This window comes from Naegleria lovaniensis, assembly GCF_003324165.1.
Source record: "Naegleria lovaniensis strain ATCC 30569 chromosome Unknown tig012, whole genome shotgun sequence".
NCBI classification, from domain to species: Eukaryota; Heterolobosea; class Eutetramitea; order Acrasida; family Naegleriidae; genus Naegleria; species Naegleria lovaniensis.
The window spans coordinates 662,114-675,214 of record NW_025407834.1 but is presented as its reverse complement, the minus strand read 5'-3'; the positions used below and the strand labels follow the sequence as shown (position 1 = coordinate 675,214).

Here is a 13,101-nt window from a genome sequence, read left to right as displayed (position 1 = left end):
TTTTTCCACCGTGGTGTTGTTTGTGCATTGAATTCCACCATTCAACTTCTTTAGAGCGTACAATGCCACTGTGGGGATTGCTCTCTTGAGCTCACAGATGGATGATTGTACACGAAGAGTTTTAAAATCCTCTCCTTTGAAAAGAGCCCGCCCTTTTTGTAAATGCTTACATAAAAATATTAAAAAAAGAATAATCATGAAAAAGACAGTGGCAAGTGCTCCCGTCGACCAAAAACAAGCGATGGCTGTAGTGAATCAGCAGTTTGAGTCCATGTTTCCGACTCAGTCTGCAACGACAGCAACGCCAACAACAGGGGGAGCTTCTGCCAACACCAAAAACAAAGATTCAGCCATTAACGATCTTTCCAATTCGATATCCAAATCAAAAAAACCCTCGACCCGAGAGCTATCTAGCCCCGAGAAGAAAAGACTTCAACTACACTATCCCAAATATAAGAAAGCAACTTTCACTCATAATGAATTACGAAATGCGGAGGAGCATTCACGATCTGAAAATCCAACTCCTATCAATCCACCTCGAATGGAAAAGGACGTTGTTGAAGAGGAATTAACTGACGACGAGGCTGGAGACATCAAACTGGACAATGTATCCAAGAACGAAGATCTCCCAGAATCCATGTTGATTTCTAAAAAAGAGGTGAAGAGGCATTTCGTTTTCTTGACGTCCGACAAAAGAGAAAACTAACTCCAAAGGATCTAAAAGCTCGGTTGAAAATGTTTTATCCAAACATGACGAACAAAGAATACAAATTTTTAATATCTGAACCAGAATTCACCATTCAAACACTCCAAAATATCCTCAATATTGATACGAAAAACTCTATTTATGGTTCGAATTTTTACAAAAGTTATGATCCAGTGAAGGAGGCCTTTAAAGTATTTGATCCAAAAGATACCGGTTATGTGGATGAAAAGCATTTGAAAGAGATGATGGAACAACTTGGTTTAGGTCCCATTACCACAGAAGATTTGAAAGTACTCATCGATACAGCTGACAAGGACGGGGATGGGAAAATCTCTCTCGAAGATTTCAGAAGCATGACCAAGATTTCTGATGAATAAAACAGTTCCAGTACTAATTTATGGAATGTACATTACGAGAATTAATGTTCATTGTGACTCGATTTAAAGCTATCCAATAGATTTTGTTTTGCAAAACCTAGCAAGTACCTCGAATACATGTGATGAAATGGCATCAATGCACTCACTATTAAACCCTGTTCCAATACAGCGCTTCCAAAATGTAAGGTTTTAACATTAGGTTTGTGACTAGAAAGTCCAAGCCACGTTAACGTTTTCATGTCTGTTTCCAATAAAATTTCGTGTTCAGTTCGATCCACAACTCGAAATACTCCAACACGGTCTCCAATTTGAAACTTGAGCCTGTTAATTTCCTCAATATTTAAATTTTGTTGATTGTTTTCTGAACTGAAAGAGGTTGCAAGTTTTAACAAATATCGCTCTGGGGTGAAAGCTGTTGATGTGAAAAAAGCCCGTGCATACTCTTCAATATTGGGATGAGTGGATGTTACTTGTGAATGTTCTAATTGTGAATAATAATGATCAAATTGTACGTTCATGCCTCGTTGAGACGATTGTTTGTTGGGAAGTACGAATGGATGTACAGAAATCTTCTCCGAGCTCTCTTTTTCATTGACCTCTTTCGTGTCCTCATTGAAATTTCGTACCATGAATTTCTGATGAATATAATAACAATCCATAGAGTACAGAGCAAAGATACTGCTGCCCAAAAGTAATGGCACTCCCCATCCCTTTAAATTTAACATTTTTTTGTTATTGATTTATGGATGATGATTTGTGTGTAGGATTTTGAAGGTATTGGAGTATTTGAACCTGCCAATCAAAGTTACCTTGCGGAGAGAAGCAGAATTACCATTTTTGAAATAAATCCTTGCTTCATTTTGATTTTCTGAGGTTGGTCTTATTCCAACAATCGTTTTTTGTCATCCCGATCTTCCAAACACCATCAAAAAATCACATCATGAAAAATGCATCAAAATCCAAATGAACGTTATTTTTATTCAAAAGAGATGATACAAGTTAATTGAAGATCGTTTGTGCAAAAAAATACATCATCACCGAATACCATTAATAATCACACGCAATTTATTACCACTCCATTTGAACTGTTTCCGATCATGTCCTCTTCCTTTAATTCTTCCATCTTCAACCTGAACAAAAATATTCATGATGATGATGAGAAAAATGATCATTTCTTGGATGATGAGCACAAGGTGTTCATGACTTCATCCTTGCCAATGTATCGTTCATTTTACGAGAAGGTTTGTTGATTCTATCTTAAATTTTCCACAACTTGAACTTGTAAATCAAGGCACCTTGCCAATTTTATTATGGAAACAAAAGCAAGTCTCAACAGCAGGATCATCAAGGGTTCCGAAAGACCAGTACTACTGCTCCGAATAATCAATGTAAATTTGGCTCTCGTTGTTCATATTCTCATTCAGCCATTTGTAAACATTATAAATTGGATTATTTTCATCAGGACAACAATCCACACCGAAATCCAGAAATTAAGAATCAAACAGCAATTACAAAATGTGGCTGCACATTTGGTGACAAGTGCAAGTATATTCATTTGGATTTTGCAGAAACAAAATCAAGAAGAGAGTTAAAAATTGTTGCAGAGAGTGCTACAGAATACTCGAGTAAGGCATCAGAGGTGAATTGGTTCATCAGAAAAGAGAATCCTCTCACACAAAATAACATCAAAGCATTCATTTCTATGGTTGGCTTAAAGCCAGGAACAAAAATTGAAGAAGTAGAATCTTCAACACCACAATCCTTCATTGACATTATCGACATGTCACTCAACAGAGATTATACACTTTTTGTCCTCAAAGATGGAACTGTTTGGACGACTAAAAACCCCTCTCTACTGTACGGAGCACATGGAGGAAAAATACATGGTCGTCTCTCTACTGAAATGGATTGGGATGAATGGAAAAAGTATGACAAGCAAAAGATCATGCCTATCGATCAACTTGAAAGAGTTCCTTTTGACAACTCGTTGCTAACACAAGACCACAATGTGAGAAAATGCTGGACATCTGGATCTATTTTCGCTGGTACCTTTAACTATTTTATGACTCATAATGGTCAATTGTACAGCCAAGGCGTCAATTCTTGGGGTCAGCTTGGAAAAGGTATTGATAAATCAGACTCGTTCATTCCTCGCCCTGTACTCTTAGAAGATTTGGAAGATGGTGAACGACCAATCGATGTAGCGTTAGGTCACGATCATGCTGTGGTCTTAACATCAACAGCCAATGTTTACACAATTGGTTTGAATCAATCAGGCCAATGTGGAACAGGAGGCAGCAACAAAGATTTTCATGTTATTTTCCAAAAGGTGAAAATTGCTTTCGAGCACAAAGATGATCATGTTATTCAAATAGCGTGTGGTGAAGACTTCACCATTTGCTTGACAAGGCATGGAGATTGCTATGGCAGCGGTAGAAATACCTGTGGCCGAATGGGCATATCTACACAAAGAAATGTCGAAGATGAGCACGGCAATATTTTCAACTTTACCAAAATTGACATTCCTCTCCAAGCAAATGACAAAATAGTGAACATTACATGTGGAACAAGTAATTCATGTTTCTTGTCAGAACAGGGTCGTGTTTACATGTGTGGTAAAAATCACCACTCCCAACTCTCAAAGATGGGAGGGTTAAAAGCAGTGACCACTCCCACACTCGTTCCCTTAAAACACGCCGTCAAGAAAGTATTTTGCAGTCAGGAAAGCATTACATTTTTTGTGACCGAGTACAATGAAATTTATGCTGTAGGATCCAATGATTATGATATTATTCGACCCATGTCAAGCAAGAATATGTCTTTTAACGTGGGAAAACCTTTCAATGTGACGAGTACCTTCATGCCAGATCCTTTCATTAATAGGTATGAAGTGGTACAAATCCTTGCCTATAACATGTTTGTCATGGTCCATTTGAAGAGAAATAACAGAAATGCAAATGCCATGAGACGAAAATTGTTTAACAAAACAAGACGACACTTACATCTCTCGGACTGCACGATCATGACAGAGGATTGATCCACTATGAATTGTACATTTTACTTTTTAATGTATTTACATGATGATCACGGAAGGTTTCTGGGAAGCTATCGAAGAACTATCTTCATCTTCTTTTCCACCCTCACCCACAGAATTGGAAATGTTTTTGGTACTAAAGAGAATATGGGGTGGTAAATTAAGGCTGATTTGTTCAAATTGATGGTCCAAATCTTGAGCAACACGGTTAAATCCAGGAAAAACAGATGAAATTAATGGACTTCTTGAATTCACTGCTGTAGTAATCTTTCGCCGTTTGAGAGTATCACTTGGCAATTTGAAACCACAACTTTTCAATTTGAAGGTATCTTCAGCAGTAAGGAATCTATTAGAGTTTTTCTTGTCGTGGTCCGTTATTCGAAAGTATTTAGTTCTGAAAAGCCTTTCAATTTCATTTTCGATAATTGGCTGTAGTTTTGGATTGGGAAATTCTATGGTTGTAACAAATGATGTGACCATGTAAAGTGCCTCAAAAAACATGGTTTCTTTCACAGTATCTCTAAATCGTAAATTGTGAGGACTTCGAAAGGTGTATTCCTGTAAAATTTGCGAGTATGCAAAACTGAGCTCTGATAAATTATCAATACATTCCTTTTTTGCCTCCATTTCTTGTTTTTTATATTCTTCCGTGAGTCTGATGGTGTTTGTTGTCATAGTTATGAAATTGAACTGACTCGATAACTTACTTCAATTCGTATTTCACCTTTGCTCTTTCATAATTTAACAAATTACAAATATACAATACACATAAACTAAATAACCGGTCTGCCATATCTGAATTTAAAAAGTCCACAAACATTTCACAAAACTTTTGATGTTTGGTGTAATTCTTTTTAGTTTCCAGAACCGAAGCCCATGCTTCGTTTTTCGTCTTCTCAAGGTTAAATAATTTCGTTGTTTTGGGTTGTGTCAACTTGGTCATCTTTCCTGAAAGCACCGACTGCGCAAACGATGTTTGTGACTGATTGTCATCATCTTTTTGCCTTCTCTCCGACGTTGCAAATTGATTGTCATTGCCCATTTCTGATGTATTTTCAGGTAAATTGGACATTCTTAATAAGTTAGATCGATGTTTGGCTGTGAGTTGAGCTGACAGAGTTGTCAGCGCTTCTGATGTATTTTTCGTTGGCTGTTGTTGTTGGAGGAGATCACCACTACTTGGTGTTCTCGACGGAAGAAATCCCGAGAACAAGTTTTGTGGAGATTTACTCCGTCCTCTCACGAAAGGCACTGGTTTAAGTGGAGAATAATTGCTGTTGATCGTTCCATTCATTTCAAGATTGGATTTGTTGCAAATTCTTTAAAAAGCCCCAAAAGAGATTCCGTTATTGATGAATTTCGTTTGATGATTTCGTTTCTTTGAAAATTTTTTTTAAAAATTTCATTTCAACGAAATTTACAGTGTAACTGATATTTTTGGCGGCTTTTTTGCCAAATTTATAAAATTTAATGCTCTCTTTTCATTGTAAATGTTTCATGAAATTAACAAGTGTCATGTAAAAATCACACACACAACAGCATGTTTTACAAGACAGACAACCATGGTTCAATCAATTCACTATCCCATTTGGATGGTCTTGTCTTGTTGACACTCTCTCTCTTTGTCACACGTTGAAAATAATTTTGCAAATTATCAAATCCCTTCAAATCAAATCCAAATCGAATTAAAATTGCTAACAATGGATAAAAGGCACAATCTGCCAAACTCAATCTCTTTCCATTGATAAGAGGCCATAAATATTCTTTTTGACTCAAATACTCATTCCAATGTTTCAATTCGTCTCTCATCTTTTTCTTCCAATATTGCACACGAACTTTGAACTCTTTTGATTTTATCATGACTGAATCATCTTTAATCAGAGCGTCAAGAATATCTTTAGAGAAATTGTAAGCATTCAATGCTTCATGATAGAGAGACATGACTTCGGCATACTTGTTACGATCATTCTCAAAATCTGGTAATAAAGTACTTGATGAATCGGAATAGTTACTTTCCAGATATTGCATAATAGCTCCTTCTTCAATAATGATGGCTCCTCCATCTTCCAAAACAGGTAATTCTTTTTTTGGATTAATTGTGGGTTCCATAATGTGTTGATTGAAGTGATCAGAATTGACAAATGTATTTCGTGAAGAGGCTTCATCAATGATGAGCACATTTTCATAGCCGAGATCTTTTTCTTCGAGTTGTAATCGACATCTCCATCCAACTGCATTGAGAGAAGGATTTGTTTTTGCAGAGACAATATATCGATAGACTTGAATGACCATTTGGATGTGTGTGTGCGTATGTGTGTGCGTGTGTGTTTGATTGATTGATGAATAAATCTTTGATGATGATGGTTGTTGTTATTATTATTATTATTGATGGGTTTGGCGAATGGTTTTATAGGGTTGTTGTTGTTGATGAAAATTTAATTAAATGTGTGAATGGAATCAAAGAAGCGGAGATTTTACGGAATGATGATGATCAAGAAGATACTGTCAAGATGGATACAACAATATCACGTCCAATAAGTGTTTGTGTGTGTGTGTGTGCAAATCACACCCAGCTGTATGAAAATATTTTTTTTTTGATCGATGACAGGCTTGTCTCCTCTCTTTTGAAAAACTTTAACAACCTTTAATTCAAGTCTTCTTTTACATCCAATTCATAACATTCAACACAATCATCATGATCATGATCATCCACAAATACATGGGTTTCACTTGGAACGAGTTTTGAGCTCTTTGTGTACTTGGTTTTGGGTTTGTCTGTTGAGAGGAAGAAACTTTTGGTTTGGGACTTGATTGAATGGGTTGTGGTTGAGGTGAGGGAGAAGGAGTTGTGGCGGTGGAGTAATGACACTTGTTGAAGAAGGTTGAATCAAGTAAATGCCACCTGTCACGACCATACTGAATGCTTGTTTACCCTTATTGGTAGATTTGGCAGTGACACTAATATTCACAAAACTTCCACTTGGAATTGCATTCACAGTAACACTCTCAACAGTATTCACTGAATCATGAGCACTGTTATTGGTCAGCTCTAGATTACCATAAAAAGTTTTTAACACACTTGTGGTCGAATTTTGAACCGTGACCAATAAATCCAAATCGTTGATCAACTTTTTCACAGCTTCTTTTTCAGATAATGATGAAGGTAAATCATACCATGTAATGGTCACTTTGACATTGGTCATTCGTGTGGCTTGAAATTGGAACTTGACCGAATCCAAAACATCCAAATACATTCGATTCACAATACTCAAATTTCCAATCTTGTTCACAGAAAATGGATCAGCATCAATCTTTAACACATTTTGTAAATTCACTCTTCCGAATCCAAAGAAATTATTTGGAACTGGCAATTGACTCATTGGATATCCTAAATTGGCAGCTGATCCAATCATTTGTTCTCCAGAATGAATCATCATGGCCTTGACCAGAGTTCCAGAAAGTGTCAAACCAGTCACTGTCTTGTTTCCAATTTCGAGTTCTTTCAATTTTTGTTGATTATTCTTATTGAAATAATGTCGAACAAGACCAGCAGCTCCAGCAGCAGCAGGACAAGCCATTGAAGTTCCTGATTTGGAAGTGAGAGAACAAGACGTTTTGGTGAGTGCGCTTGCAATGCCATCTCCTGGAGTGACAATGTCTGGTTTGATTCTTCCATCCACAGTTGGTCCTGTTTTCATTATAGTCAAGCAATATGGAACATAATACAAAAAAATGTCAGAAAACGAGTCGTGTCAAAAAAAAACTCACCTCTACTCGAAAATGAAGACATGGTATCCTTGCTGTACATACTTCCTACAGCAACACCATTCTTGCTCGGAGCAGAACCTCCAATAGTTCCTAACAATGCCATCGAGGCCGAGTTTCCAGCACTTCCAAAAAATGTCACTTGATCATTCACAGTACCCAAATAATTATCCAAATCATATCCATAAAAATCGTACTTGTTACAGAATTCACAACATCTTCGACCAATACTTGCTAAACATTCGTCATTGGAAATTGGAACTTTGGTACCATTGGCAAGAGTTTGTTGACAGACACAATCAAACGAACACGAATATTTAGGGTTACAACCCCATGAATTAGAAGAAATGCATGATTTGGCACGATTGAAAGCATTTCGAAGATAGGTACTAATGCTCGAGAAGGAAATGAGTCCGCTGGTTTTGTCTCCATCCACAACATATAATTTGGCACCAATGGCCACACCTATTTCATTATTGACAGAGGGTGTAAAGTTGGAGGGTATTCCTGCAAGGGTACCAGCAACCTATGTGTTTGGTGGAGTTTAATGTACAAGTCAAGTATTTGTGAAATTGATTAAAAAGGAAATCACCAAAATTAGAAAGTTAAGAAAAACATTAAAAAAAAGAAATGAACAACATGTCCACTTACATGAGTACCATGACCATGATTATCTGCATAATCTCCAAGACCTCCTTGAATATCAATGTACACAATTTTACGATTGGTCATATTAACATTGACATAGGACTCATTCACACCTGAAAAGAAACAATGATTTGGATCAATACCTGTATCAGTAAAGGCCAACACTTCACCCTCTCCTGTAATTCCATGATTCCAGAAATAGGTATTATTATTACCTCCTCCATTTTGAACCATCTTGTTAATTTCTAAATTGTCCAAACCAATTCGAGTCGTTCTTGTAATGTAATTCACAGAAGGATCAGCCAATAATTGATCCAATAATTGAGAACCCATTTGATTTGAAATGGAATCCCATAAATGAGACAATTCTGGAATGGAATTCATGAAACGTTGTAAATCTTCTCTTCTCGATAAAAGTTGAACACTTTCATGTGAAAATTCAGCACGTTCGAGACGATCCCAAACTTGTGCATTGAAATTGGAGAGTGAAATGTGTAAATGTCCATCCAAGTTCAAGTCAAACTTTAAATTAAAGAATTCTGTCAATTTGTTCTCGAGCCATGCTTTGACTTGATGAACGGGATGAATGAAATCATCATTACTACTACTACTACCATCATTATCAACACCATTGTCAACTGCTGATTCTTCTCCAGTACGACCATGACTAGAATCTTGTACAGAAATGTCATTTCGAAACCATTCTTGTGGAATTTCATTTTGGAATCGAAAATATTCTCGAATATTGAAACGTTTCATACTAGAAAAGACTTGTTCCATATTCAGTGAAAGTAATTCTTGAGTAAGAGTATGTTGCAAACGTGTATGAAACCATTCTTTCATGGTTAAAAGTCGATTCATTCTCTCTACACTTGTCATTTTGCGATCATAAATAATTTTCACTTCTCCATGCAATTTCAATGATTCCAAAGTCAATTGTGGAAAAGTGAGTTTATATTCATTGGGAACTTGTTTGATCCATTCGACATGGCTTTGAATGAACGGATCGTTCGAGAGATGAGTTTGAATGAAATGCTTGGTGAGACGAGTGGTAAAGATGGAACTCTCAGTGGAAGAGAATTGAAAATCTTGTCGAAAAGATTCAACTCTCATGAGAGAAGCAAGAGTTTCGAGAATGGAGTGAGTCATCAAGACATGGTCAAGAAGTTTCACATGGACAAGGAGACTTTGGTGGTCGTTGTTGTTGGAGTTGTAGGACTCGTCGGTGGTGCTGGCGGTGAGAAGATTGGGAGCGCTGTCAGTTGTCAACAAATGAGAAACGACAAGGTGTTGCTGATCTTTGGTGATGAGCAACGTTACGGCAAAAAACAATGCCACAAGCGTAAGAACAAATAAATGGCGTGGAGAAGAGGATGACATTTTTTTGAGCTGGAAAAGATCACCATTTCGATCTGACAGAAATGTGATGGAATAGCTTTCCAAATACGACGAGTGCGTGTCCACCAGTAATCATGGACAAACTTGTGTAGCCAACGAATCTTACCCCTTAAAAAGCTTTAGATTTCAGAGATTTTTTCCATTTCCAAGTGAAGCTTTATATTCTTATTGTTTTGACAAGATTAGGATGCTAACAGCAACATCTCTTACTTAATTATTTTGGCCAGTATTGGTATGACGCGATGTTCTTTCGAACGTCTAACAACCTCAGTTAAACTTCTTTATTTACAATCTTACAATCTGATTTTCTTTGTCGTCGTTGTTGATGAACTGGACTTTTGGAATGAATCTTACACTCGGATTTTCTGTTCTTGATCAATTCAAGTCTAATGGTTGAAGAATTCTCTCTGTTAATAATTTTCTGGCCTCATGCAAGGAGGAGAGCTTTTCCTTAATGTTCAGAAGCGTATCAACGAACTTAAACATGGATTCAAAGTTTCTGTTTTGATCCTTGACTTTTTTTAAATAATCAAGTACTTGAATTCTTGCTTCTTCCAAAGATGAGCTATAGAATCGAAATCTCTTTTCCTTGAAATGGAATATCTTTAGCATTTCTGCAACGACAATACCCAAGGCATAAGTATCACGTAAAACACTTCCTCTCCACTCCTTTCTTGGATGAGTGTATGGAAATTTAAAAAGTTGTAATTCTGTACCAGTGTAGAGTATACATCCACACTCCTTCTTTAAAAAACTATTATTAAAATCAATCAATACAATCCTTGATTTCGGGTTTCCATGTTTTGCAGGTCTAATCATGAAATTGTTCAATGAAAGATCAGAATGAACAATATTGTTGGAGTGAAGAAACTCGACAACGTCCAAAGTTTGCTCGAGCATACTTGAAAAATCTAACTTTGATTCTGATATTGGAACAAGCTTCTCTTGAATTGTGACATAAAGTTCGCAAACATTAATCTTGCTCTCATCCATTTCAAGAAGTGTGTAAAAATTGGTGATAAAAAGCCGAGCACTGTAAAAAGAATCAACCACTTCATATCTGTAAATCTTACATATTCCTTCATGTTCAAGAGATTTCACCTTATTCATCACCTCTACATTCTCCTTTCGAGAGGTAATCTTCACAAATACTTCCTGACTTAATTCCTTACACCAGGCGAGAGTACAAAAAGTAATTCCATCATGTGATGAAATATTAAACTCGTTGGAGCATCTTTGAACACCAACAAGCTTTAAAATATTCATAAGAGCATCCTGTTGGCGATTCTCACTTCTGGGACTGTGATGCAAAATGTATTCCCAAGACAAGCCGTTGGGTGTGATAGTGTAAAACTTTAAGGGTTGCAATTCATTTCTAATCCCAAATGCTGCAAACACACCATTACAAAAATGATCAGCACCAGTAATTTTTGGAATTTCACTTTTAGCACAAAACCAAATTATCATGCACTGGTAGGGATTTGGAACAAACGTTTCTTTTCCCAATGTAAAAGCGTTGTACAGTGACTCAATGAAAGAACTGGCCTGAGCCAATGACGAAAAGGGATTATTGAGGATGTCTTTGGTATCATAATTGTTGGAAATTTCACATTTTGGAATTCTTTGACAAAGATCTTTGGTATAATTCGTTTCTGGAGCAAATAAATCACTCAAGCACTCAGTAAAAGACAGTTGGGAGTAAAATCTTTGAATATCAGCCAAATATTGAGCAGCTACAGCCAAATCGTCGTCCTGGCTAAATCTAAAACTGGAAGAGCAGTTATTTCATACGAGATAGGTAATCCATGATCTCGATAGGAAGCTCTTAACTCTGGACAAGGTCGTGCTCTTCCTTCTAAAAAACATATTCTAAACTTATCAACCAAAGCTCCAAACACTCGGATCTTTTTGCAATTTTCAACGCTGAGCTTCTTTTCAGTTGTTAAATAATTGAGCCATTGACGAATTCCACTTTTTAACCATAAACAGCTCTTAAATGTATCCTTATGGTCTTGCTTTGGTTTCAAACCTTTTCTTTGAAGCTCTACAACAAAGGAAACCAGCCAATACCTGGACTCTCCATCAATATTGAAAGTTGAAAAAAAATCGGGTTGAGCAGTTTTGCTCTTCTTTAGTTTTTTGGCTTGCTGTGTTGTAGTTTGAGAATCAATGTTCTTCAGAGAGTTGATCATTTCTTTAAGTTCATGCAGTTCTTGGCTTAAAAATTGTTCAGAATAAAAATGTGTTCATGAATGGACTTACCTTCCAGTCTTGAAATTCTTAGATCTGTAGAAGAGTAGTTGAAAGAAATATGATATTACAACTTGATAGGTATATTCCCACATTTTGTTCTTCTTATCTTCATGTCCAAGAAAGAGAATATTTTCCTTGATAAAAGCAAATGGGTTTTGATTGGTCATGACAGTCTCTTCAATGGATTTGAACTCCTCCTTAACGATGGTTCTTGCATTGCATTGAAGCTGTTCTTTAACGAAATGAAAATCTTTATCGCGTTTAAATTGGAAAGCCGGGTTTTTCTTTCATGGGGATAGAATCAAGCAAGCGTTAATAGAAAAGATTTATCCGTAACAACATACTTTAAACTTGATCAGATATTTCTCCAATTGATTTGTGGTTGCAAATACATCCACACTGTCTTCAACTCGGACGGATTCTTCAACACACTTGGAGTGAGAGAAGGAATACTTTTCTTTTTCCAACGCTTCTTCTTCATCACTTTCTTCCAATGAATCGAAATCATGTTCCAGCTCATCCTCCTTAATACGTTCCCAATTCATTCTCTCTATCCTCTTTCTTAAGGTCGTTGGTTCTGTTGAGTTTTCGTCCATTTTTCTTTAGCAATAATTTTCGGGAGGGAAAAGTGATTTCTAAGAAGAAAATAGCTGTAAAATACATTGTCGATTATCAATTCAGTTTTTTGACAATGTCGTCTATTGTATGAATATTATTGATTCTGACATTCCTCATAATTGTGTTCAAACAAAAAATTTCTTTCGCTCTCCGTGGGGCTCGAACCCACGACCGTTGGATTAAAAGTCCAACGCTCTACCGAACTGAGCTAGGGGAGCTCTTGATATTATTTTGTTTATTATTTTTAAAGTAGACTCCTAATTCTATGGTTGACAACAATGTACAAGGTTTTGTAAAGCAGG

General features: G+C 36.5%; 8 protein-coding genes across 8 annotated transcripts; 3 read left to right on the top strand and 5 right to left on the bottom strand.

Annotated features, from left to right (window-relative positions):
* Nucleotides 1-196: 196 nt before the first annotated feature.
* C9374_001459 (uncharacterized protein) lies at nt 197-706 on the top strand (the record flags this gene model as incomplete). Its single annotated transcript, XM_044690591.1, has 1 exon — nt 197-706. One exon carries the CDS (start codon nt 197-199, stop codon nt 704-706), a length of 510 nt encoding a protein of 169 aa, XP_044551857.1.
* A 29-nt stretch (nt 707-735) lies between these two features.
* Nucleotides 736-1,083, top strand: C9374_001458 (uncharacterized protein; the record flags this gene model as incomplete). The annotated part of the gene is made up of 1 exon (XM_044690580.1): nt 736-1,083. One exon carries the CDS (start codon nt 736-738, stop codon nt 1,081-1,083), a length of 348 nt encoding a protein of 115 aa, XP_044551856.1.
* Nucleotides 1,084-1,124: 41 nt separating this feature from the next.
* C9374_001457 (uncharacterized protein) lies at nt 1,125-1,808 on the bottom strand (the record flags this gene model as incomplete). The annotated part of the gene is made up of 1 exon (XM_044690569.1): nt 1,125-1,808. The coding sequence occupies one exon, from the start codon at nt 1,806-1,808 to the stop codon at nt 1,125-1,127; it is 684 nt and encodes a 227-aa protein (XP_044551855.1).
* Nucleotides 1,809-2,180: 372 nt separating this feature from the next.
* Nucleotides 2,181-4,120, top strand: C9374_001456 (uncharacterized protein; the record flags this gene model as incomplete). The annotated part of the gene is made up of 2 exons (XM_044690558.1): nt 2,181-2,324; nt 2,375-4,120. The coding sequence occupies 2 exons, from the start codon at nt 2,181-2,183 to the stop codon at nt 4,118-4,120; spliced, it is 1,890 nt and encodes a 629-aa protein (XP_044551854.1).
* Nucleotides 4,121-4,156: 36 nt separating this feature from the next.
* Nucleotides 4,157-5,411, bottom strand: C9374_001455 (uncharacterized protein; the record flags this gene model as incomplete). The annotated part of the gene is made up of 2 exons (XM_044690547.1): nt 4,157-4,772; nt 4,825-5,411. The coding sequence occupies 2 exons, from the start codon at nt 5,409-5,411 to the stop codon at nt 4,157-4,159; spliced, it is 1,203 nt and encodes a 400-aa protein (XP_044551853.1).
* Nucleotides 5,412-5,662: 251 nt separating this feature from the next.
* C9374_001454 (uncharacterized protein) lies at nt 5,663-6,409 on the bottom strand (the record flags this gene model as incomplete). The annotated part of the gene is made up of 1 exon (XM_044690536.1): nt 5,663-6,409. The coding sequence occupies one exon, from the start codon at nt 6,407-6,409 to the stop codon at nt 5,663-5,665; it is 747 nt and encodes a 248-aa protein (XP_044551852.1).
* A 434-nt stretch (nt 6,410-6,843) lies between these two features.
* Nucleotides 6,844-9,910, bottom strand: C9374_001453 (uncharacterized protein; the record flags this gene model as incomplete). Its single annotated transcript, XM_044690525.1, has 3 exons — nt 6,844-7,805; nt 7,886-8,408; nt 8,534-9,910. 3 exons carry the CDS (start codon nt 9,908-9,910, stop codon nt 6,844-6,846), a joined length of 2,862 nt encoding a protein of 953 aa, XP_044551851.1.
* Nucleotides 9,911-10,303: 393 nt separating this feature from the next.
* C9374_001452 (uncharacterized protein) lies at nt 10,304-12,777 on the bottom strand (the record flags this gene model as incomplete). Its single annotated transcript, XM_044690514.1, has 4 exons — nt 10,304-11,696; nt 11,759-12,145; nt 12,191-12,465; nt 12,526-12,777. 4 exons carry the CDS (start codon nt 12,775-12,777, stop codon nt 10,304-10,306), a joined length of 2,307 nt encoding a protein of 768 aa, XP_044551850.1.
* Between the last annotated feature and the right edge of the window lie 324 nt (nt 12,778-13,101).